General features: G+C 40.4%; 1 protein-coding gene across 1 annotated transcript; it reads right to left on the bottom strand.

Annotated features, from left to right (window-relative positions):
• Positions 1-865: 865 nt before the first annotated feature.
• Positions 866-16945, bottom strand: LOC139718557 (uncharacterized). The gene is made up of 11 exons (XM_071630023.1): positions 16872-16945; positions 7690-7779; positions 7154-7234; positions 6253-6812; positions 5791-5944; positions 4114-4278; positions 3430-3651; positions 2859-2993; positions 2181-2310; positions 1398-1478; positions 866-980 (listed from the first exon to the last, which is right to left on the bottom strand). Exons 1-11 carry the CDS (start codon positions 16943-16945, stop codon positions 903-905), a joined length of 1770 nt encoding a protein of 589 aa, XP_071486124.1. The 3' UTR covers positions 866-902.
• Positions 16946-24975: the final 8030 nt, after the last annotated feature.

Genomic DNA, 24975 nt, shown 5'->3' with positions numbered 1-24975 from the left:
TGCTTTGATAATTTTCTCAAATTGGGGAATTAGAACGCCATTCTATTTTTTTGTTCTCCAAGTAGTTTAAATTCACACACGATAATTATGAAAGACTTATCCGCTCAGAGGCGAAGTAGATTCAAGCACAGACCTTCTATTGCACTTCGTGTTTCAAAAGCCCAAAACGAAAGTCGAAAATTTTCCGCTTTTATGAGGACAAAGTCCCTAATTTGAATAAATGCATATTTTTGACATCAAACAAATTTCGTTCACAAGTATGACTATAACGCAAATACACTTAATTAACAATCTCGTTAAGTCCGACAAAGACAGACTCAGTCCTACAAAGAAAGACTGAATACGACGAAATGAAATCTATTGCACGGTGAAACCGACAGAGAACAAGGTGAATTCCAACATGTGTCATCAAAGAATCAATCAGTAATCGTCAACATCATCAGCATTCAACAGCAACATTATTTTGAAAACATTACAAGTATTTGTACTCAGCGTTTCTGGGTGCCAATCAGTAAAAAAGTTTCTCTCTACATACAAAATGTACAAACGTATTCTCTCGCTTGGTAAAAATAGGAAGCTCTCGATTGCGTCTTGAAGTAAGACTAAGAGTCACTTTCCGTTAGGCAAGTACTGGTGATCAATAATCTTTGATATTTTCATTCTCTATGAGCCATAGAGTGAGGAACATCGAGAAATATGAAACTTTGCCTATAGTTCATAGCAAATAAGTTGTCGAAGACCGTGGGTAATACTGGGCTAAGCGTACTGTTATTGGTTGGTATTTTTTGTTGATTCCCGCGTGAACATCGGTTATCCTCTAGCCTCCCACAGTGATCCTTTGAGTCTGATTCAGCTTGGGACAAGTGCTGAGGGCGATGCGGTGCGAAAATGCTGATTCCCGGTTACCAATGAATACCGGTACCCAGTCGATTCAGGTTATCCGGCTCCGATAGGCTGTGCTTCATGTTTGCGATGGCAGCCTGTGTAAATGAAAAAAAAATGAAATTGTTTGTAATAATAACACTATTAAACCTTACACAGTTTATCGAAAATGCATGATGCTTGTATTTTCAGGCTAGCAGTGACTTCAAATGGAATTTCTCATAGCTTTCGTTTTAATAAAGAACATAGATTTCCATGAAATAGTCATTGACTTCGTCTATAGATACTACTGGTACTGACAACAACATTTGTTGCAATTCTGAAACGTCCGTCACGGAAATCAATGCACGATGATAATAATCAATAATCATATTTCGAAAAAGGGTTCAACTATAATGTTTTTATTCATACCGATAGTATAACAGAACCGAAGATCGAATCGAAAATAATTTAGAATGAGATCGGAAAATCTCTCAGTGTGCTGACTTTTTTTTTCTAGTATCATGTCCACTTACATTCTGCTTGAGTTCTTTGACAATCTCGGGGAAGGATGGTCTCGATTGTTGGTCTTGTGACCAGCAGTTGCGAACAAGATTCTGTAGAAGAAAGAGGAGAAAACGTGCTATTCGTGAAAACCTCTGAAGTAAAGTATACATAACGTGCATGGTATCCCAAATAGATTCTTGAGTGACAAAGAGGGTTCAGAGATATGACTATTCATAATCGGTAATTTATTGGGAGGGTCAGGTTGGGCATTGAATAATAACATTATTTCTCTATCATTCTTTCATTGATTTTGAGGGGATGGCAAAATTACTTTTAGAAGCTTGTGAGTTGCGTAATATGACAAAACTGTTGGTTTTTTTTAAATAGCAAATTGTCATTGAGGCAAATTTTCCTTAAAAGCAACACTCGACAATCGAAAAGATATTGATATCCAGACCTTTTTCATATTTTTCTTAAATGATTGTCTTTGATCAAGGCGTTGAAGGATACACTGCTCTTGAATAAATGTAGGGTGGATGCCCTCTGAGCGAATTACTTCGTTGGCATGTGAGCGGCTCGGCTCGTCGCCAGCCAGCCGCGGCTATGCAAGCGAGCAGTTTGATGGCTAAACTTGAAAAGACACTTTTGAAAAGACACTTAAACACTGCTTTTCCGATCGTTTCGATTTCTGAGGACTCTGGCGACGATGTTGTCCTATACCAGGGAATAACGGAATGCTGACATTTCGCCATAATTGCCTATATGCTTGCTATCTTTATTTTCCTGGATTCCAGCTCAAACGTTGCTCTTACCTTGAGATTCGCAGAACACGTGACCTGATGGAAGTTGTCTCTCTTTCCCGTACACGTCTGATAGATGAGACCCTCTGCGCATGCGTGAGGCATGGGCCATCGTCCCGCTAAGATCTCGAACAGTGTGACGCTGTAGCATAAAAAGTACAAAGACAGTCCTCTTCATTTAATCTTCAAAGCATCATTTCAATTATCTGCATGTGACATTTTTCTTTCCAAAACAGACATGACTATACATGTCTTGATCAAGTAATGTTTGACTTTACTGCTAACGCTAAGCTACATTGTTACATTTTTATTATTCATGAGAAGGAAGGATGGATACGTTGGTCCAGCCAGCACATCCACAGAAATCATCGATAAACAACGTTGGCAGTCGGACAATATTGCTACTTGAACAAGGATGCCCACATTTGGGAATAACTTTCAAACTCGGTCATTACAACCCACAACTGGTCCACTACGTAGACAGGTAGAATCATCATCGTTCCTGTTTTCTCCCCCCCCCCCCCCTTTGCATTGCTAAACACCGAACTTGTGGGACAGGTTGAAGAGAAACCCGATTCTTACTGTTGCCCCCTCAAACAAACAAAAATAAAAAGTCGGGAAAGTACCCCCAGGATGAGACATCAAACTTTCTATCTGATAAGAGAAGACCTTTCTTTTTTCCCCACTTACCCGAAGGCATACACGTCGGTTTGTTGCGTCGGTCCCGCCTCGGTGACGAGTTCCGGTGGGGAGACACGAGCCCCCGCCAGGACTTCGGGGGCGAGGTAGCACAGCTTCCCCTTGGGCAGAGAGGCGTAACCGTGTCTGTAATAACAACAAATAGTAAGACATCAACTTAGAGGCAAATAGTTAAATACACCATTACATTACATTATGCTCATCTATGAAACATTGTCTTACATAAGTGTTAGAAACAAGAATAAACGCAAAAAGACAAGAAAAACTCTCGACCAGTGCGTTATTTTGGTTTTGCTTTAGGAGCTCTTTTGATCATTTTGTATATTTCTGGAAGAACACCTCATCGTTCACTTAGAAAAGCATACAATCATCATAACAGCTACAATCACTGGCTTACTTTCCTTTTGTACAGGAATAATAAGCTGTTAAGTTAAGATTTTAAACCGATCTTATATTTCTCTTTGTCTAATATATCAACATTGAAATACGTTCAGCGTATTATCATCATTACAACCATCAAAACATCACAAAGTATGGTTTCGAGTACCGGCCTGTGACGTACTTTTGGCATGGGGCGTCGCCGGTGTCGACCCGTGTGACGTAAAGCTTGACCTTTGACTCCAGGAAGACGCAACGCGAGTTGAGGTGCCCCAGGACGATGCCCTTGGCATGGAGGTAGCCCATGGCCTGGGCGAGTTGCCGGCCAATGTGGACCTTGGATGACGTCGCCAGCTTCTTCTTGAGTACGTGCACGTGGTGGTAGAGCGACGGACCCTTGTGGATGCTGCATGTGGAAAAAGAGGGAAAAAGAAGTTATTATCTCTCAACTTCACGAGACAGAGGTTATTGCAGGACTCGCCGAGAGCTATGAATGGAGTATTAAAGACTAACGACAGGTGTAGTTACGTTTGATATTACACTTAAATGTTAATTTGTCTATCGTCACTGAAGTAGAGACTTACCGGACATAGCAACAACTGCTCCATTGTAATATATACTGCATGGCGAGAACAGGTGAATAGGAATAGCTAAAGTCAAGGTCCTCAGAGGGGGGGGGGGGGGAAATATCACGTAAATAAGGATGCTGCCAGCAAATACGCCTACGAATGTTGAGCAATGCCCCAGTAGAGTATGGGAGTGGGCGGGCAGTGGGAGAGGGGAACAGTAGTGATGGTGCAAAGAGAACAATAGGCGGAAAAGTGTGGAGGACGTGGAAAATAATGACAAAAGGTCGGACGCTGCTTACCTCGTGACCACGGCCAGGTTGCCCTCGTCCACGCATGCGCCCATGAAGAGGGCGATGTTCTCATGGCGGATCATGCTAAGCATCGACACCTCGTCCAGGAACTCGTCCACCTTCACCGACGTCGAGTCACGTGTCTGGATCAGCACCTCACCGTGCCAACGCCCCCTGTGTCAAGAGTGGGAAAAAAACAACACAAACTGCAATTAACCCCTCCATAACCACGATCTTAAAGTGGTCATTAACATAATTATTAGAAGAAGACATACTATACAGACAGGTTGCTGGTGTAAAGTGTACGTATATACAGATCGTTATTGCTAACAGTTTATCCATGATTACAAGCGGGATATCTGGATGCTAAGATTAGATCAGATCATCATTTCGTTTTGATCAGATGTGACAAATCAGTTGATTTGTTGCCAATGTTTTGATTTCATCATACTCGATGTAGCGATTGCTACGCACTGAAAAGAGGGGAAAAGAATCGAAACGAGGCTCGTTTTTTCCATTTTTGTCCTCTTTCCTTCTTTTAACGCCCTGAAAAACCTGGTGTGTTGAAAGATCGAAGGCATTAATATAGGGGGTGAAAAGTGCAGCTATAACAATGACAATATGCTGGTCTAATTCACTAGCTCAGATGCCATCTCGCCATTTTTTGATCCCCGCAGATTCCCCGAAATCCCGTTCATTAGATTCAGGGCGATAGCAACGTGTTAGTCATCACTTGTCATCGGGGTATGACTGCACAATATTCCCCCTCCCCCCTCCAACCCCGACACTGGCTGACTCACATGAGACTCCTCAGCGATCAGTGTAACCCTGCTTGTCGGCAGGTGTTTGTGACATAATTTTCAAAAGAGATACTTGGCACTCTTTGGCACTCACAGCCATCCAAATCTTCATCAGCTAATATTTATCTCCGGATGGCACTCGGTTTCATAAACGGCTCGAGTTAACTTTCAGATCATGCTACCCAAATGATTCTGGCGGCGACACGTGAGAACATTGTCCTGCTCATGAACCGTGTATTTTATGAATGAGTAAAAAAAGACAAAAAAAAAATCCTTCCTCAAAACAGAGAGATGATATTCAGTGACACTTTGCTACAGTGTAACCATTAGATAAATGAAACATGATAATATACCTGTATGTCGATAATCTGAAAGACAAAGACCTTAACGAGACGGTCACAAATCAAGACCGGTACTTCAGGTCGTTCCTAACTAACATCTACAACACATGACTTACCAGTGAACATCTATAGACGGGAATGTCTGACTAAACTGTCATGTTCTCTTCTGTACACCTGCTCTCACTTCTTGTACTTTAGTTACCTTTCCTCTCCATGTACTCTTATACCCCATTTCTATGATATCTATTGTTCTTATCTCTCTCCTTCATCGTCGTCTTACTTCCACTCATGTCGCTTTTCTCCTTTGTCTTCCACGTCCTTCTCTTAAATCTTCAATTATCATTCTGAGCTGTCCTTGTTAATGAGTTCCTAAAGTTGAATGCGGTTTTGAAAGATAAGACGAAAACAACGCCAAATTTACGCCCTTTCTTCACCTTCAATGTTTCGCCGGGCTATGATTATCAATCTGAATCCTGACTTCTCCGATAGATGAAGTGAAACATGATTAATTGCTATTCATTTATCGTTAAGTTCTGTGCACTTACTTGAAAGTGTTTCCCATCTTGCCAGTTTCCACCAGTCTCCCGTAGACGAGATCTCGATGGGGGATGGTCCACTCACTGAGACTTTCTTTACGACTTCGGAAGGTGTCGTCCCCACTCGGGCAGAACTCGTCATCGGTCGAGTCGTTGGTATTGTCTGAAGCAAAGAGTGTGGAACCAGTCGTTTCATTTGAACTCTGTGAAATAACTTGACTATGGCATCTGGCTTCCTGCCTTGAAGCATGTATGTATAATTTCATGTTCAGCTTTTTTTTTTTCCTGGTTAGCTCGTTTGACTTGAAAAGGCTATGCATGCAAATGAGAGCTCATAATTTTGACACATGTATTTGATTGTCATTTTACAATTTAATACAAATATTTTCATGTTTGGGTAATATGTATGCCCAACTTGAAAGGTTCAGCACAACAAAAAAATATGTTTCTGTCTATCTGCGTGGAAATTACCTGATGAGCGACGGCAGTGGCTTCCCTTGCGATCAAGAGGCCACGTAGCAACGAACAGCGCACCATCAAAGAGCGGGGCCTCGACTCCAGCTGCTGCCTCGAGATGGGGGTTTGGTAGACCTCGAGCATCAGTGGACAGGGTCGTGAACCTCTCCGAAGTCCAGGAGTCCGCGTCCAGAAGGGAAGGGATTTCCCCCAAGGTCTCCTCGTCGGTCGAGCCGAAGCTGTCGAAGACGCGCAATTCCTTGGGCGTGTCGCAATCGGAGACGAAGCTGGCGTCGGACTCGAGGGAGTGATAGCCGGATACCGACGAGCGGTTGGAAGACTGGGAGGTCAGCGTCGATCGCGACATCCGGCCTCGCTTCGGGCCCGACTCTGGAACTAGGCTCAGGTGGTACTGGGTGGGGAATTTCTTGGCGCTGAAACTGGGGTACTTCGGCTCAGTCTCCGGAAACGATTCCAGGGAGTCGGTTTTTCTGGCGGCTTGTGACAAGGCTTCGACCTTCTTTGCGGCGGCATCCAATCTCGTGTGGCATGCTGGGATACCTCGAAGACTTCCACTGTCTGCACATGAAGAGAGCAATAGAATACAGGATATACACGTATGATTGATACACTGGTTTACTCATTACATTGTACAGCTGAAAATCAAGAATCTATTAATTTTCTGTCATGGCAGCTAGCTCTGTACTGCTGATCAGGCGTTTTCAGTATATACGCCCTGCGTTTTTTTCCTTCCATGAATATTTCAATCATTCAAATGCATTATCATATATAGTATGACAGTTAAATGAAGCTATGAATGCGTATGCACACACACACACACACTCACACACACACACACGAGCATAAAATGCCGGGGGGGGGGGGTGAAAGGTACGCGCAAGACTTCGAGGTATACATACCGTCGTACTGCCGATGGTGTTCCACCAGTTCGCAGAGATGAGCCGCTTGCTCTGCACACCGTCTATGACATCTCACCCTGGAAAAAACAAAGATTAAACCCTCTTTTATATTACCAACCTAGAAATATCAGAGTTATATATTAAAGAGATCACCTTAGACTGAAGACATATCGATATATTACATTCTATGGTATGACACGAGTGAAACGAGCCTGAATAATACTGTTCGCTGAATACTTTACTTGCCCGTAATAGGCGGTACTAGGTATACTAGATGACAGTTCTTGTTTTTGTTTCCTCTTTATTTTTTTGGAGGGGGTGGTAAAATTGGCCTATACGTCATGCCATATCGCCAACGTCAGCTTATGACTCTGCTTTACCACAAGTGCGAACCGACGCTGAGATCAAAGCAAAACGATAAATTGGAGAACGCATGTCTATAAGAAGACGGCATTATTACATGGTATATAAATCTTATAGTTGGAGCTTAAAGGAAGCATGAGTTCTTCCTCCTTTAAGTCGTTATCCTCACCTGCAATCCCTGCATCGGAGTGTGACGAGAAACATGGTCTTCTTGCAGAAATCGCACCTCTTCGAGGGAGAGACGAGCTTCCTGCTGTAACTGCACATGAGAGAGAAATATAAAGATATACTAGTACATTAATGCTATAATGATTTTATGTTAAATCATGATTCATATGATACGATGATATGATATATATAGTATATTATCAAACATTACAGTCATGACATACTAAGTATGCGCATGGGGCTTATAATTATAGACGAAAGAAAAAGGGAGAGAAAACACAGAAACACAATTCAGACATTCACGTAACGTTAGTCATAAACAGTAAATAGTTGATACGATATAACTGTCATTACTGTGTTTTTGAGTGTGCTATTTTTGTTTGTACCCAAGCCAGTGTATGTAAGTATGCAGAGAAAAGATATTGCCTTGAAAGATAAGCACACGCGCAGTAATGTACTTCGCTATATAGCACATCGTGCTTGTAAGCTGGATTTGGTCTGCTGCCAGACTTAATGGCGCGGAAAATCACGCAAACATGTGTCTCTTCGGGACCTATGAAGAACCGCAAATTGCCACGTGATGGACGCGCACTCACACAAACATGAAATCCTTCACCTGCAATAAGCAGTAAGAAAAAAAAAACACTTTAAGAAACGAGGCTGCTGTACGCGAACACGACAATCAATTACTATAGAGATGGAGGCGGAATTATTCCATGTTTTCAGCAGTATTTCATGTTTTACTCGAGGAAAAGGATGTCGCGACCAGAATGGAGTGGCGTCCCGCGGAATCCGTAACCTAGCTTAATGAGACCGAATAGATTCACGTGTCACTGCCCTAGAGAACGATCTACAAGGACATTTTCAGAGTAAGCCAGGACTCTGGCCAAGTCAACGAGAGAAACATGAACACCTGCACACGAATTAAGATGTAAAAATGCATCACATGTAAACACACGTATACTGATACACAGGACATGTCGTCAATTTGAATAAAGATAATCGTATATGATTATTATATTCATATTATGTCGAATATACAGAACATTCATTTCTAGGTTTTACAGGATGTGGAATTAGTTGTATATAAAAGGAGAGCGGGATAATACTCTACATTCTAATGCATTCTATTGCTGCATTCAAATCCGAGAGATTTAATCATTTAACTATTTACCATGTAATGTGACACCAAAAAACAAAACAAAACAAAACAAAACCACATGAAATGAATATTGTAGACCGCTGTTTTCAGCTTCTTCTGCCTTCCAATATAGAAACAGAAATACCCAAGAAGACGCATAAGGAAATAGAAACTACTACTCTTCAAAGAACCTAGATCTCACGCGATTTGGTTTCCCCATTTTCTCCTCCATTTCGAGATCTGTAGAGTCTTCTTCATGCCCTGCGAAGCCAAGTATCATACAAACATTTCAATGTACACCTGTGTACCTGAACTCCATCGAGTTCGGGGTTGGCACGCCCTTGGGTGGGTGGCAGATCGTAGGAGTATACGAGTAGATCCAAGTTTTGATAAACAGACCACTTCTACAGAGATACATTGTGACGGAGTGTTAGTTTTACATCAACAACATAGAACATAGGACCAAAGATCCGTGTGTCAATTAAATAGAATAATCATAATATCATGTAATGTTTAATATATACAATCTCGCTTTACTTAACAGTATGATAGATAAGTTCTATTTTTCCTTCAAAATATTAATAGACCCTACCTAACAAACACAACACCTTAACAAACAAACAAACAAACAAACAAACAAACAAACAAACAAACAAACCTCCTCGAATCCCTCCCCCCCCCAAACCGAGCGTATATGCATCATGGGATCTAACTCTGATCTTAAAGTAGTCTGACGAAGGAGGTTAGCATGCAGTAAAAGCTTCGTTGTTGTTGATGTTGTTTTAAAGAAAAAAAAAGGAAGAGAGAGAGAGAAAAAAAAATTGGGGCCAATTTGAAATAAAAGCTTTGAAATAGCAGACATGAGATCATGTTAACTCAGGGGCACGTTGTCCTCAGCCATATAGGCACGATACTAGTACTCTCATCTCCCGAAGCTTAACTACAGTTTACTATCTTATTACACACGTACACACATAACCCGCACATACTTTTACGCACATACATATTGTACATGCACACACACACACACACACACACATCTACACATGCATACATACAGCTGTACATATGCAACTGTCACGTGTCAAGTCGTTGGTACGGTCAAGGAGGTTTTTGTATGTATCACCCCAGGGTACGGTTAACAGCCCCTCTAATTTGCATGTTATACTCTATCGCAATCTTATGTGATGCGTTATTCCGTTATCACCAGTCTCCAGCCAGCTCACTAATCAGGGGCATCATCAACAGAGAGGAAAGCACCCCACCCCCTAAGGTCATTGCATATTTTATTGACATTATTCTTCTCTTTTCTTTTTCCCCCCTTGCCGTTTTGATGTATGGTAATACTGTAATGTTTTCAAAGGGTCGATCTGAACACCAGGAATGCGGCCGATTTCATTCATGTTGTTCTTTATCTATACGTGATTTATTTTCTCGTCAAGAATGATAGAAGGTGGAGATTATGGAGCTCATATTCTTGTCGGGAACTTGTCTTGGTGTATACATACATGTAAGAAGACAGGTCGAAACAACTATTTTGGACCTTTTCAATTTGCAGTCGTGTGTCATCACTATTTTGAATATTTAGCAACAAGATTTTCTCGTAGGAATTTTTAGTATACATAATGACCTTACACTAATTGCGTGTACAGTGAGGACAATCTAACAGACTTGGAGCCTTCGACTCTATTTCCCCCTTGTTTGTGTTTGTCGTGCACGATATCATGTCAGATTTCAATTAAAGTGGGTATAATTTTTCAAAATATTTGTGAGCAAACATATTCTACAGTTTCTTATGTTAGCAAAAAACACGAAATATTTTCGACAGGTCGACAAATGGGGGCGCCACGACATTCTTTCCACGATTTAATATTGGCAACGCTTTTTACTGTACTTCAAAGTAGCCACAATAAGCCGGGAACGTCAATTACAATCTGCAATACAAGCAGGCCTAGGCCAGATTCTTGGACTTTCAACTAAGGGTTATGTGACAAACGTGCCTAAATGGGTATGAATGATCTGACTTGGCTTAATTCTAGTTGGTTGCTATCTCAAAGACAATCCAGTGACCCCGATTGTCTTGCAAGTTATCAACGGGCAGAGTAGCATTTACGAACTTGGTCGCCACAATATGAAATTCAATTGATTAGTGTATAGCTGGAAAGTCAACCACACGTGCGGATTAAAAAGATACCAAAATATTGGTACATGGCCAAATTATCAACGTTGATGATCAAGATTAACTGGCAACTGTCAATGTTGACTTCAGTCATTCGAAATACAGTGTATATGTATATGGTAACTTGTGTAGAACGTGTGGTCTTTTCTTTGGCCACTGCTAGCACTAACAGCGCATCGAGAATCAGAATTCGACCCCAACCACGCCGGGCAACCATGCATGTTTACGATTGTATTCAGACCAGATCAGACCACTGCAGGCGTGGGTGTACGAAACAAGACGTTCAGCATTACGCCACCACGCCCCCATATTACACAGTCGGATTATTTTGATATTCGGAGAATAGCCCTACGAATACCCCGTCTTTCATGGAATGTTCAGTGCTACACTACCAGTACTACCAGGACATTCCCACAACAATGTAGTACAAAGATACAATGTATAATGTATGTGACACTTAAAAATTTCAAAGAGTATAATAGTTTGAGAAAGGAATCGCTTACTTGACCGTCTTTTATACAGTAACGTGTTCTGCAGAGAGCTACATTATTACTGATTATCGATAGGGGATTACATACACATACAAGTACATGCAAAAGATCGCGACATATTTTTCCTCTTTTGCCGCATTGAAAACGAGGGCGGAATTTCTACTGGTATATCATATCTGAATTACATCATCCATGACACAGGGTAAAAGAACAGATTACATCACCTTGCTTCACTCGCATTTGTTGATAATGATTTAGTTTGATTTTTGGTGACAAACTGCTGTTTACTTTTGAGTCACTACGTCTTGATGTCACAGAAAATGACAAAAATCCCACGATAACATTATAATCGGGTTAAATCACAAAAATCCCATGTCTGGTGACCACTCGTGACCTTAAAGTAGTTGCGCAAATGACAAAAATACGAATGACCTGAGAAAAACAAGTTCCAACGTTATAGGAAAAGTACAGGATGATGAATTCGCATCTCCTATTGCATCTTGCGAATGTGTGGGCGTTCACCCAGGTCTCATGACGTGTTTTCTAGAGAACGGGAAAAATCCCAAAGTCTGCAAAAGCTGCACTGGATTACTCCGGAACTTGTTTGGCATGTCTTGCACACAAGATACGCTGTGCTACATATTATATACCGGTATTTCGATTTTGAGAATGTGATTTGCGCCTTATGCCGAACTCCTTGTCATTAATTACACTTATTCATGTGAAGTTGCACACGCTGTGACTGGTTGGCTACGTCCCAATTTCCAGGCCTATGGTACAATAATGGCGGACACAACAACAATGTTTGGAATCAAACAAGCCTCCATGTCCTCCTCCCCAGCCGAGGTTGGTTGTATAGACGCAACAAACAAAGTAGGCCTACGTAATCAAACCACAACCTCGAAGAAAACTCTGTTAGCAGGGGCGGATCCAGGAATTCTGTAAAGGGGTGGGCTGACTAATATTTCTGGTGCCACTTCCGGGTTTCATTTCATGTTTTTTCTTTTTATTTCTTTTGTTTTTAACGAAAAATAAAGGGGGGGGGGGTGCGCCGGTTGCGCCCCCCTCTGGATCCGCCACTGGTTAGTGCTGATGTAGTGCACTTGCACAAAGTGTCACTACCCCAGTCACACACATACAAGCATACACATACACACGCACACATAAACAAAGAAAAAAAAATTAAATGTACTCTATGATGTGTGACAGACAAAAACGAAAAGACATGTTGTAAATTTTCTGAATGTAGCAAGGAACCGAAGGTTGTTATCAAATTTCATGCCGTATTTATATCGTAAACAACGTTTTCAAAAGCATAGTGCTCATGCATGCCAGGATTGTTTCGTGATTAAACCTGACCTGGAAAGTATCCCAAAGGAGAGGAATGGGTAGGAGAAATAAGGGCGAGGAGATATGGGGCCAAGTTGGCTAAACAGCAAGCTAAAATGAGAGCATGGATAGGGGGCAAACTCCTGCTGTGGCCCTGCACGGGGCTGATCTATATAGTTTGGAACTGTGGAAATCCAGCCATGATGAAGCAGAAATCTTACGCCCAAAAAAGAGCACCTCAGCCAGAAAAAAAAGAAGAAGATAAAAACAAAACAAAACAATGCAAGAATCACAATTTGCTATATAGGCTAACCACTACAACGGCATTTTCTATTTTGTTCTTAGAAACCAATTGAGAAATATCGCATGTTCTATAACCTGTTTTCATCCCTGCGTTGGTATAGGCGGGGAGGTGATACAATGTATAGCTTAAAGAGTACGCTATGAATTGACATTTTACGTGTTTGATGATAACCTGCATGCTCTACATGTAATTCCCGTTGTTTCGAGACTCACTCCTGAGGTAATGGTTCTGAGTAACACGTCATTTCAAATTTTAGAGAGAGACAGTTTAATTCATTTTGCTTTGAAAAAAAAAACAAAAAACGGCGTGTTAACCGTGGCTTTTGGGACATGGCATAATGGACAAGAGAGATATTTTTCAAGCGCAGGGCTTGACTTCAAATGTTGTTATACTCAATACCATTCCATGCTTGAAGGTTTCCTTGATTTAGTAAAAAAAAAGACGCTCCTCTATTTATATCATTATCTTTTTGCATATGTATCAAATAATATACAGTAGGTATAAAATGCACAACCGAATGAAAAGCTTGGAGGGACTATACTGGAACGCCTTTTAAGGACATCTGCCATTTAACCCCTGAAGAACGGTCAACTGGTACGTTAAGGCAAGAATGTGGCTGAGAGACGCATCAAATTTCAGCATCAACATTTTTACGAGGGTTAAATTTCATACTTTTTTCGTGGCCTGGGGATATGGAGACGATCAAATTCCCAATTGACATCGAGGCTAGGTTCTGGGATATGCATAATTCATGCATGCCAGATTCGACATAGCCCGCATGCTGGAAATATGGAATGCATAAAGAGCCGGTATCATTTTCATCGCAGAAATGCGAGATATTGTTGGGCGTGGTGCAGTCAAAGACAGAATGCGGGGTACATGTAGGCCTACTTAGGCCATTTTGGATCTGTTATTCAAAGGGGAGAGTTCGCAGGCACTGTGGCGTATAGAAGTTATCATTCGGGGAATTGATTTGGAAAACTATGACGCAAACTGACCGGGCTTTCGTGGCGGGGGAGGGGGAGATGGCTGTTCTACGGACACGCTGAAGATTTCAAAGGCGATATCATAATAGAAAGGAGGGAAAGGTTGACACAGAGGTTACTTTACTTTGCGTTCGCAGAAAAGACAAATGCCGGAAAACCAGCAAAATTTTCAGCCGCGTGTCAAATCGAATTTAAGAGAGATGAATGTAGCTTACGAGAATCCCCAGGGAGAAAGTCTTAAAAAATCAAACAAACAATCGTAATCATCGTACAATGACATAACTGACGTGCAGTCAGGAAATTAGAACAAAGGTCTTGCTCATTGTTACACAAGCACATTTCAGTCATTCTTACATAAAGTGAAGAGTTTGTTCGCAAAAACCGATAAGTCCATATTCGCCAAATGGAGATATTTGCGATTAAAGGTCAAGAAAAATAAAGAGAATAATAAAAAAAATTGTTGCTTCTTTTGACCATAACTTCAAAAATGTACCTTTACATGTATAGTGACCAATATATCATTTAAAAGGTATTTTTTGTACTTTATGACAGAGACCGTACCTCAAAATCTTCAAAAATTTACTTATCGGTTTTTGCAAACAAACTCTTCAAGTTTTCGAGCCTATTTCAATCTTAAACAATTATATCGCGAACAAATATATGAAATGAATTAAAGGGAAGTACCACTGTGCAGCCCTCAAATTGGATTCCATAAAGACATGATTCTGTACAACTTGTAATTGATTGATTTATTCATATTCATTTAATTTTCTAATGCTGAAGGACATAGAGAGAGAGTGAGAAAGAGAGAACGTGACACGCATTCATGCGCAAGGTTATGCCGTGGTATGGAGTGGGAAGGCCTTTTTGTTTTTGATGATGAAAACCACAACAACAAAAACAGAAATACATTTGTAGCATAGACCCCGCGTATGCTACTAGTGTCCCTGTACGAGAGAAGTGCCTTGAATACCGCCCTCAGCGGTAGATGCACTGTGTAGCACGAGGTGGTGTTCACCGCATACTGTACCACATTCCCAGTTACCAATATTGGACAACGCAGCTTTACAGTATAGACTTCACGCCTCCAGGGAATCATGAAATGACTTAAAAAAAAAATCACAACAATGCATCTACTGCTCACCAGGATTGAAGATGGAGAGAGAGAGAGAGAGAGAGAGAGAGGGGGGGGGGGGTCCACTCAGAAAGAAGGGGAATAGGGCATACACATAAAGAAAAATAGGCTCATACATGCATCTGCACCTCCAATTGAGGTGCAGACCATTGCCACACTGGGAGCACCTTTGCAGGTGTAACTTTGCACCTTTCACACCAGAAAGGTGCTAGGTGCTCCAACTGTAACATTGGTCTGTGCCTTTAAAGGTGCAAAGTTGAACCCCTGAAGGTACTTCAAATGTTATATTGGTAAAGGTGCAAGGCTAAATCTATATTCCGTTGACTGTACGATAAGACAAGACTGTGGAATATTGGATGTATCTTGCACTGATATTTACTAGATAATTGTTTATTTTTCCACCTCTGATGTACACAAGCTCAGACCAGACACATGCAGGCTACGACTTCAATGCTCACAACTGATTCGTTTTGGTTGGCAGCTGTTTGTTGTCAAGTACTGTAACTGAAACATAGGGACAGTCTATGATTAAACCCACTGTTTAAGAGGTCTCTAAAAATGGGAGAAAGTCTTCAAAATGCTCCGGTCTGATGTAAAATATGTAACTAACTTTGTCCACCCCTCAAAGATACATTGCACCAGATGGCCTCGGAAAGAGTAGGCCCTAATGAGCAATGACTATGAAGATTTTATTTTATCTATTTATTATTATTATTATTTTTTTTTTTTACACAGAGGCAGTGGCGAGAAATCATCAGTCAATGTTGCAGAGGTTGGTTAATCCCTGGATGTATAAATGAAGGTGTTGTAAGATGTGACGCACCTACTGAAAGCATTTGGAAATATCATGGGCATTATCTTAGAATACAATAATGCTAGTACGCTGCCTGTAATAAGCACTGAAGTCTCCAAGCATTGCTATTTCAAGCTTATTAATGCACTATTACCCAACTGAACTACATGTTGTATGTTGGTTAAAATTGACATCAAATTGTGATATGGTAGGTCAATTAAACGTTCTATGAAAATGATAGATCATATATTGGCCTAAGCCTAAGTGATACAGTTGGTATCATCAAATCGTGGACAGATCAAAACAAATCTAACGTTGCTCAGCTTTTGATTAAGATTTCTGGCCATTCAAATGCACCCTGGCCAATCTTTTGTAGTTCGTGACCCCGACGTGGACAACAGCCAGTACTTGGCATCGCTCCCCAGGCCAGCCGCCTGGCCTGGCCGCTTGACCTCATTGCGTGTTCGTGGAGTGAACGCGCTTGTCATTGCGGTGAAATACAGCAATTACGAATGCGAGAGAGAGAGAGTGAGAGAGAGAGAGAGGAAAATGAGAGAAGAGGAGAGATGTATACCCAGACCCTGGGTCACGGAGAGATAGAATGAGGAAAACGTGATCGCAAGCCAATGAACGTGAGAAATTTTTAGCGATCCACATTTTATGTATCGATTGATCTAGTTTGTGGCATGACAAATTAAAATCGAGGTCATGTTATAGACTATTGTGAAATTTTAAGATCGAAATCGTGACACGAACCTGGAAATATATTGCAGTTGCAAACATTTTCCTGAAATGACACAAACAATGCAATTATTTAGGTCTTACCAGTGCTTGGTTCGCAGCAACAAAGTCTGTTGGAGTTGTTCCATTATGAGGGCTAGCTGTTCCTTTGGCTGCATTGTTGATTTCAGTAGGTCGAAACGAGGAAAGCATCCAAAACAAGGCTCGATGGCGATAATTTGAATTCACCTCTCGATGCTGCTTAGATACCAGTAGACATATACCACAGACAAATATCACGACGAAAGTGTGGAGCGTTAGCGTGTTACACCCATCCAGTTCAAGTGACCCACGAGTAACTGATCTACACACGTTCTCACGCACATACATTACTCACTGAAACTATACGCATATCGATCGCTTACAAAAGCGTGTGCGTCTTTGTGTATACAGCGCTTATGTGCCTGTGTGTGAAGTGTGTGTTTACGGGTGCGTGTCAGAGCGGCACGCGACACACGCCGATCAATCGACGGCACGCGAGTGGGCGGAGCATCAGACCAAACTGACGGGCGCGTCTCGACCAATCACAGTTTGTTGCCAAGTTGGGATTACGCTGATGACGACTCGTAATAGTCCCTCGGCTCGCTTTTGAGGTTTAGGGTTCTTGTTCTCCAAAAGTGCTAGTCGCATTGTTCTGCGATGTCTTTGTCTCCACTATCACGGGCCCCGTGGTTTTGTGTCCAAGAAATACCTGTGCTCTAAAAAATGTGGTTGACCAACTAGTCATTGGCCTCGTTCTTCTTGTCACAGCCTTTCACTAGAGGTTTCTAGAAGAAAAGAAAATTGTACACAAGGAATATACGCAGGGAATGCGTGTATGCGTTGCGTGTGTGCGTGTGTGTGCGTGTGTATGTGTATGTGTGTTAGGTATAGGGAGGAGGGGGTGTAAAATAATAACGTTTCAGACTGTTTATCAACGCTGCGCTGTTCAAGGATATGCCCTTTCCTTGACATTGGTTAAATAGACACGATATCACTCGACTCACTCAATTCTACAACCCAATGAAATATTATATACGAGTGAGAGATTTATAATGATTTCTCTTTAATGTGAGCAGCGTTACTGGATTTTCAAGAATGCAGCTATCAAGATGTTCAAAGTATCTCACGTAAATATAACTAATGTATTTTTTTTTTCAAATTCAAATTCAAAATGGAATTATATCATCCCTTCATAGATCACCACCTGTTAATGCGTTGTTAAAATATTCAATCAAAGTGATTAAACCCCGATTTCCGCATTAAACAAAAAGAACAAAAATAGTTGTACCTTCTAGAGAAAGGTCAAGTTCAAGTGCTTTTTTTTCTCCATCTCAACATAATCAATAACATGACAAGCACAATGTAGGTCTACATGAAAGTAACAAAACACCAACATAAGTAGGCCCACTATGATTGAAGTAAAGAAATATCAACATATAAGGAATATACACTGAAATGCAATCATACGTTTGTGTATATATATATATATATATATATATATATATATATGGCAAGAAAGTGAAATACAAGCGCTTAGGAATTCTTGTTCTTGGTGTCCAGATGATTCACTTAAAGGACAAGTCCACCTTCATACAAATAAGGATTGAGAGAATGCAGCAATATTAGTAGAACACATCAGTGAAAGTTTGACAAAAATTGGACAATCCGTTCAAAAGTTACGAATATTTTAAGTATCTGTGCAGTCACTGCTGGAAGAGAAGACTACTACAGTGTATGATGTCACATGCGTACAACTGTATAAGGAAAATAAAAAGAGAATTTCACAAAACTTTACTTTTTGAATAAAGTGCAAATTTCTTCGACTTGCTACTGATGTATGTTAAGGGTAATATTATTCCCCCTGCCTTCTGAAAGGGAGAAGTTGAGTGTTCTTTTGTTATGCGAGAAAAATGGAAATATGTTAAATTTTCCTTATTCTTTCTTTATATCGTTGTACTCATGTGACATCACAAGCTATAGTAGTCTTTTCATCCAGCCGTGACTGAGCAGAAACTTCAAAAATTCATAAATTTTTAACGCATTGTCCAATTTTGCTCAAACTCTCACTGATGTGTTCTACTAATATTGCTGCATTCACTCAACCCACATGTCTATAAAGGTGAACTTGTCCTTTAAAGGGATAGTACAGTATTGGTGGAGATGAGAATTGGGCTTTTAAGTTTTGCGAGATACCAACAAAACGCGTATGAAATAGTACAGAGCATACCCTTTTAGGAGGAGTACAAAGTTTATTTGATGAAAATCGGGTTATGAATGACTGAAACATCCAAAAACAAAGTGAAACAAAGCAATCGTGATAAAGTGTGGGTCCCACGCTTTGTTAGAATCGCTCTGTTTTGGATATCTCAGCCATTTCAAAACCAATTTTCATCAAATAAACGCTGAATTCCTCATGGAATCACATGCTCTTTCATATTTCATAAGAGGTTTCTCATTATCTCACAAAAAAAAAAAATGTTAGAAACCTGTAATTAGGTCTCAACCAAAACTATACGATCCAACGCTTTCGAAATACATGTAAATACGGCAAGGAATTCATCCTATACCGAACGTCGCCAAAAGGCTGAACATGTAGACTAAGCATATTCAGCACAGCTGTGTCAAGAGCTGACCGTTCAAAGCAGAAGAACAGGCGTTCAAGGTCCACACCATGTCCCTCTATATCATACATGTCATACACTGTACTTTCAATTTAGAGTGGACAATTCTTGGAGAACTACACATTCTTCTGAGAAAATAGAGCGATTGTTGCTGAAGTGCAGGTATGACGTTTCTGGAGATAGCTATTTCACGAGCAAAAACCGGGTTACTGAGTATTTATTAGTTACTGTGTACCTGTGCAATTCAAAATTTCCATGCGGCTTAAGTGACGAAGCATTTCACTTCTTATTTTTATAGCAAGGAAAAAAAACGTAGCATGATTCATTTGATTTTTGTATCAAGACCTGAGACGCAATGACCTCTGGAAAGATTTGGTAAAAAAAAAACACAGGAAAAAAAACAGGCGGACCATGTCCAAGTATAAAATTTCAGGTACAGAGGAAAACTGCAATCATAGGGATTCTTTCACCTTAAAGTTCCATAAGAGCTCGCTCATTAAAGGTCTCAGAAAACTTGCAGGGGATATCGTTGCGATCGGAAAGGGGATAATCCAACCCCTATACACAACCCCCCCCCCCCGAAAAGAAAGACAGAAGGGAAAAAGCAGGTTGAACATGCTTTTACAAATAAGCAATTCATACGAAAGGAAGCAGAAAGATTTCGATTGTAATTCGCAACCTTATAGTCTCGCCTTCAGCACTACACAACGCACCATCCATAAAGGCAATAATATATATTCCTCTCAAGTGAAAAAAACGCACAAAAACAGCAAGATTTGAAATGCCTTAAAAATGTGTCCATGTATTTCAACGCATGAAGAAGAGGTGTACGTGTATTTTAGACTTTGATATGAGCAGGAATATTACGTCTGGCTGTGTGAGATTCAGTTTAAAAAGCAACAAAAAGATTTATTTTGTATAGCAGCCACACCCTATCTCCGGATCCTGTTCGATCAGACGAGATAGATCCTCTGTTTAAAGGAGACCTCCGGATGATTTACAGACTTCTAGATTTGACCAGCTATAATTTAGTTATACTGAGCACAGAGTTTCAGAATTTATAGTGATTGGGATGAGGACTAACAATGTTTTCAAAATTTATAACAATTGCAATTAACAAGGATGATGACATGGCGGCCTCACCCTAAGAATGCATGAGTGAGGCCTCAAGGAAGCAGAATAAAAAAGAAGGCATGCATCGATTCTACCCAGGTGAAGTTGTTAAGCAAACGGTAGAATTACATTGCTCCATTTCTGAAATATGTGAGGCTCTTATGTCATCAACACTGTTCATTGTAATTTGTTTAAGATTTTCAGAGTATTGGTTTCTCTGCTCAAGGACCACAATAAATTCCACAAATCTATACATGGAACCGTCAATTTATATACTACATGATGTAAAATTATGAAAATCGTCTGGAATGCCCCTTTAAGTCTCTGACGATAATGTTTTAATGAAACAAGGAGATTTGTATGTGTGTGTGTGTGTGCGTGTGTGTGTTTATATGTGCGTGGATGAGAAAGTGAGAGAGAAAGAGGGAGATGAAGGAAGAAGAAGAAGAAGAAGAAGAGGGGGATTGAGTTCGAAACCTAAACAAAACTATTCAGGTCTATGTAGATTTCTCTCATGGCTCCTCAATCCACACAGGGCGGTGAGACTCTCACCTCCCTAATCCACACTATACCGATGCCACATAGTACAAAAAAAAAAAAAAAATGATTCGGGGTGCAAGTTTGGGTCAGGAAATGTATGCGGGCAAAAAGAAATTACCCTTATTTGGAAAATTGATATTTTGTCCATGTTTTCAAGCCATTATAGGAAATAGTTACTCGTGACTTTTTTTTAATGAAAAATACTCAAATTACCAACATGATGATCACCTAATTATAACAACTATTAACATATTAAGGTATTCAAAGATACCTATGGTCGAAATTTAAGCCATACATAATATATGCGGTCTGTGAAAATAGCGTAATTCTTACCAAGTCCTTGACATGAAACTAGACAGTTCTTGCGTTTATTCGGCTGTCGGGGGACAGAAGGACTGTACGATATGGCATTGTATGGTGTGGAATAAAAATCTCGAATGATCTTACTACCTCAAATTCTCTGAAATAAGTGCTGTGCTTTAATTTCATATCTAATACACGATTATTTTCAAGGGAAGTTTATTGCTTGCACTGTGATAACCGTAAGGCCCTCTCCTGCTTTTATTGCTTTATGACATACGGTTCATGAAATTTGCTGTTGACAAACTTTCTAAATTATCTTAAAACGTTTCCAGGAAACCATCACTATCATCTGATTACACCGAATTCATTTTGACATGTTTGAGAAGCGAGTTACAAAGGTGACTGCCACATCATTAAACGGGGGAAAGTGTGTCTTCTGATTCTTCCATTCGTCTATTCTATACTAGGCACCAGTGACATACAAATATTATCTTTTCGTGTTATAAGATTGCAGGCAATTAATTGTTTGCGTGGGATATGATGGAGGGACGCGACACCTGATAAGCGTGCGATCTGTATAGCCGTCCCGTCCTCGGTCGGAAGGTAGTGGTTGTCTGCCTGTCTGTCGTCTGCCTGATATCTAGTGGTATACCTCTCGATCGGGTACATGTGCCTGGTAGGTATAAGGCATGGAAGCTTGGAAACGTGACAACGAACTGTTGGGAGCGTTCACCAGCTGACCTTTAGTACCTTGTCATAACCAGACGTTTATTGACTAGACGGCTGAAGTTGTGAATGGATCCTGCCAGCAAAAGTTTCACCTTCTCCCGCGTATTGCCACTCTTGTCAGCGTATCGCTTGCACTCCTGGATTAAAGTAAAAAATGGTTTCGCAGAAACATAAACTATCATAGCAGCAATACGTCAAGGTGCATTTGTTTATTGCAAGTATTGGTCCACTGCCTTTTCACATGCACACAACGTGATTATCTCATCGACTTTGAATGCAGCTTTGACCAACGAAAATGATCAACAAATGACCAATGCATGGTAGTCCGAATCATTCCAGAATCATAATTGTCATCGTTATGGGTGATAGATAGATAGATAGATAGATAGATAAATAGATAGATAGATAGATAGATAGATAGATAGATAGATAGATCTGTAGGTAGATAGGAAGGAAGGGGGATTTCGAATCCCGAATGTGATAAGTGACTATAAACTTGGCAGACTTTGACTGCCGGTATTGAAATATAAGTTTCAGTTTCAAGTCTCCAAACACAACATGAGGTTGCTAATTAGTTCACAATACCGTGTATACCCTGACCCATCACTACAGTCATTGAAACGGCACAATATAGTATATGGGGTCTATAAATGGCTCGACAGCTTTCTAAATCTTATTGATACACCTTATATTCGTTTCAAGCTTTACACTGCTGTCACAACAAGAGCAACGTTCTTTTAAGACGTTCCGCAAAAGTGCTGAATTACACGTACCTGGCGATTCGCACGTTATCACTGCATTGCGTAATGGTGCCAGTCATAATATTAATATGTGTTACATATTACCACACTGTCATATTTTATTTTCTTGTTTTCAAAGACCGGACTATAAAAAACTACCCAAGTAGTACAAGGCCCGTAGTGAAGTATATACTCTCTAAAAAACGAGTGAAAATTTTCACTCTTGAAGGAGTGAATAACAGAAAAGAGTGAACTTAGAGTGAAATTGGAGTGAATTTTGAGTGAAAAATGTTCATTTTCACTCATTTTGGAGTGACCTCAGGGATCGCTCCAAAATCTTCGAGTGATCCCTGAGGTCACTCTAAAATGAGTGAAAAATGAACATTTTCACTCAAAATCTACTTCAATTGTACTATAAACCCACTCTTTTTTATGTTATTCACTCCTTCAAGACTGAACAATTTCGCTCGATTTTTTTTTGAGAGTAGAGAATAAGGAGTATCATCTTTGACGCGCATGCTCATATATAGATTGTCTTATTGTGTATAATCTCTTTCCATCTTTTAAGCATGCCTTTATGATTTTTTTTTTCTTGGCATGTGGGGGATAGATGGCGGAGAAATAGCAACTTTGATTCAGAAGTGCCAACTTAGATACATATTGTACATAACGGGTGACTAATTTACATGTATAATGATCTACCCAATATCCGCATTGGGAGAGAAAGGCATATATGTATTAATTTTCTTCTGGCGCAATATTTACTGCCGAAGAGGCGAGCGATGGAAAGTTTCACGCATGTCGAGAAGTGTGTTGCATTTTCCTCAGAGCAAGAGAGTCATATTTGGTTACGTAGTGATCCAATAGTAACTAAATAGGCCTTTAATACATAGCAAAAGAGATGTAAGCTTACATGATTGATTGTGTGAAGAAAGGGCACTTTAAAGGGAGCGGTAAAAAAAAAAAGAATTCGGCAAAACTGGAGTCTTGATTCTGGGAAGGCTATACGTAAATAACGTGATTCACAAGAGGCTCGTGGGCGCTCAGCGAGCAGACACTTAGTAGTCGGTCCAGAGTCCGCTCCGGGGAGATTTCGGGTGAACTTGACAAGCTTCCAAGGCGATATGTTCCAGGGTTTTCCCCTTCTGTTGCGAGCCGAGAATAGTCTGGAGTTTCATACCCGCCAGTGTGACTCCGACGTTGGCATGGTAACCTGTGCATGAGTAAGCCGCACGTATGCTGTATTAGTGTGATCTCTGTATGTGCGACATAAACAGCCTGCGGCGAGGATCAGTAGTCTATGTCAGGCTTACAGACTACATGTATGTTATGTGCCGGTATCAGTAATGAGTGCTTGGGAGTTTTGGTAAAACACATTTAATGTTTCATCACCTTCGGCAAACATTTAGCAATAAAGGTATTTCACTGCATCACTGGGGGTTTTTAGTTGTCTAACATTGCACATGATAAGACATACACTATACCAGCCATAAATACTAACTTATCCCACAAGTTATGCCTCCCTTTGTGGTTTTATTCTGATATCTTCCCCCACCTCTTCTTTGTAACCAACATTCCACATGAGTGCGAAAAATGGGGACAGCATGATTACTCACGTTATTCAAGGATTCAAGAAAACTGCTGTATACCCTGATATTCTTGAATATACCGCTGAAAACATTTACGCGAGTGAACAAAGACCTCGCTTCTGATTTTTCTTCTGCTTTAGAATAAAAAAGTCTGGATGAATTGGTCCGACATTCTTTTAAAGTTGTGTGTGGCATTTCTGATAAGTTTTCAACGTTTAAAACTGTACAGTTCTGGTTTGATTTGATTTGATTTGATTTGATTTGATTTGATTATTCTCCGTATGGCATCATTTACATTTTTATAATCAATATAATCAAACATCATATACAAATATGATACTCGTGCTAGTTTCTAAAATTTCAACAATTTTGATTACACATACATTTGTGACATAATTACTGTACATGTGTTGAGGTGAGGATTCAGCTTGTAACGTTTTGCGAGATGTTTAGAAACCACTCTATGAAATGTAAACAAGCATACGATTCTGAGGGGAATCAAGAGTTCATTTAATGAAAATTGGCTTTGAAA

This window comes from Diadema antillarum, unplaced genomic scaffold, assembly GCF_040938485.1.
Source record: "Diadema antillarum isolate AM-2024a unplaced genomic scaffold, OU_Dant_1.0 scf00000097, whole genome shotgun sequence".
Taxonomy (NCBI): domain Eukaryota; kingdom Metazoa; phylum Echinodermata; class Echinoidea; order Diadematoida; family Diadematidae; genus Diadema; species Diadema antillarum.
The sequence above is the reverse complement of the archived record's forward strand: the minus strand, read 5'-3'. Positions and strand labels throughout refer to the sequence as shown.

Coding starts and splice junctions, on each gene's coding strand:
- LOC139718557 (XM_071630023.1), bottom strand. CDS start 16,945: ATGCAGCCAAAGGAACAGCTAGCCCTCATAATGGAACAACTCCAACAG. Junction 2,994..3,429: donor GGCGACGCCCCATGCCAAAA/GTACGTCACAGG, acceptor TTGTTATTACAG/ACACGGTTACGCCTCTCTGC. Junction 2,311..2,858: donor ACCGACGTGTATGCCTTCGG/GTAAGTGGGGAA, acceptor TTTATGCTACAG/CGTCACACTGTTCGAGATCT.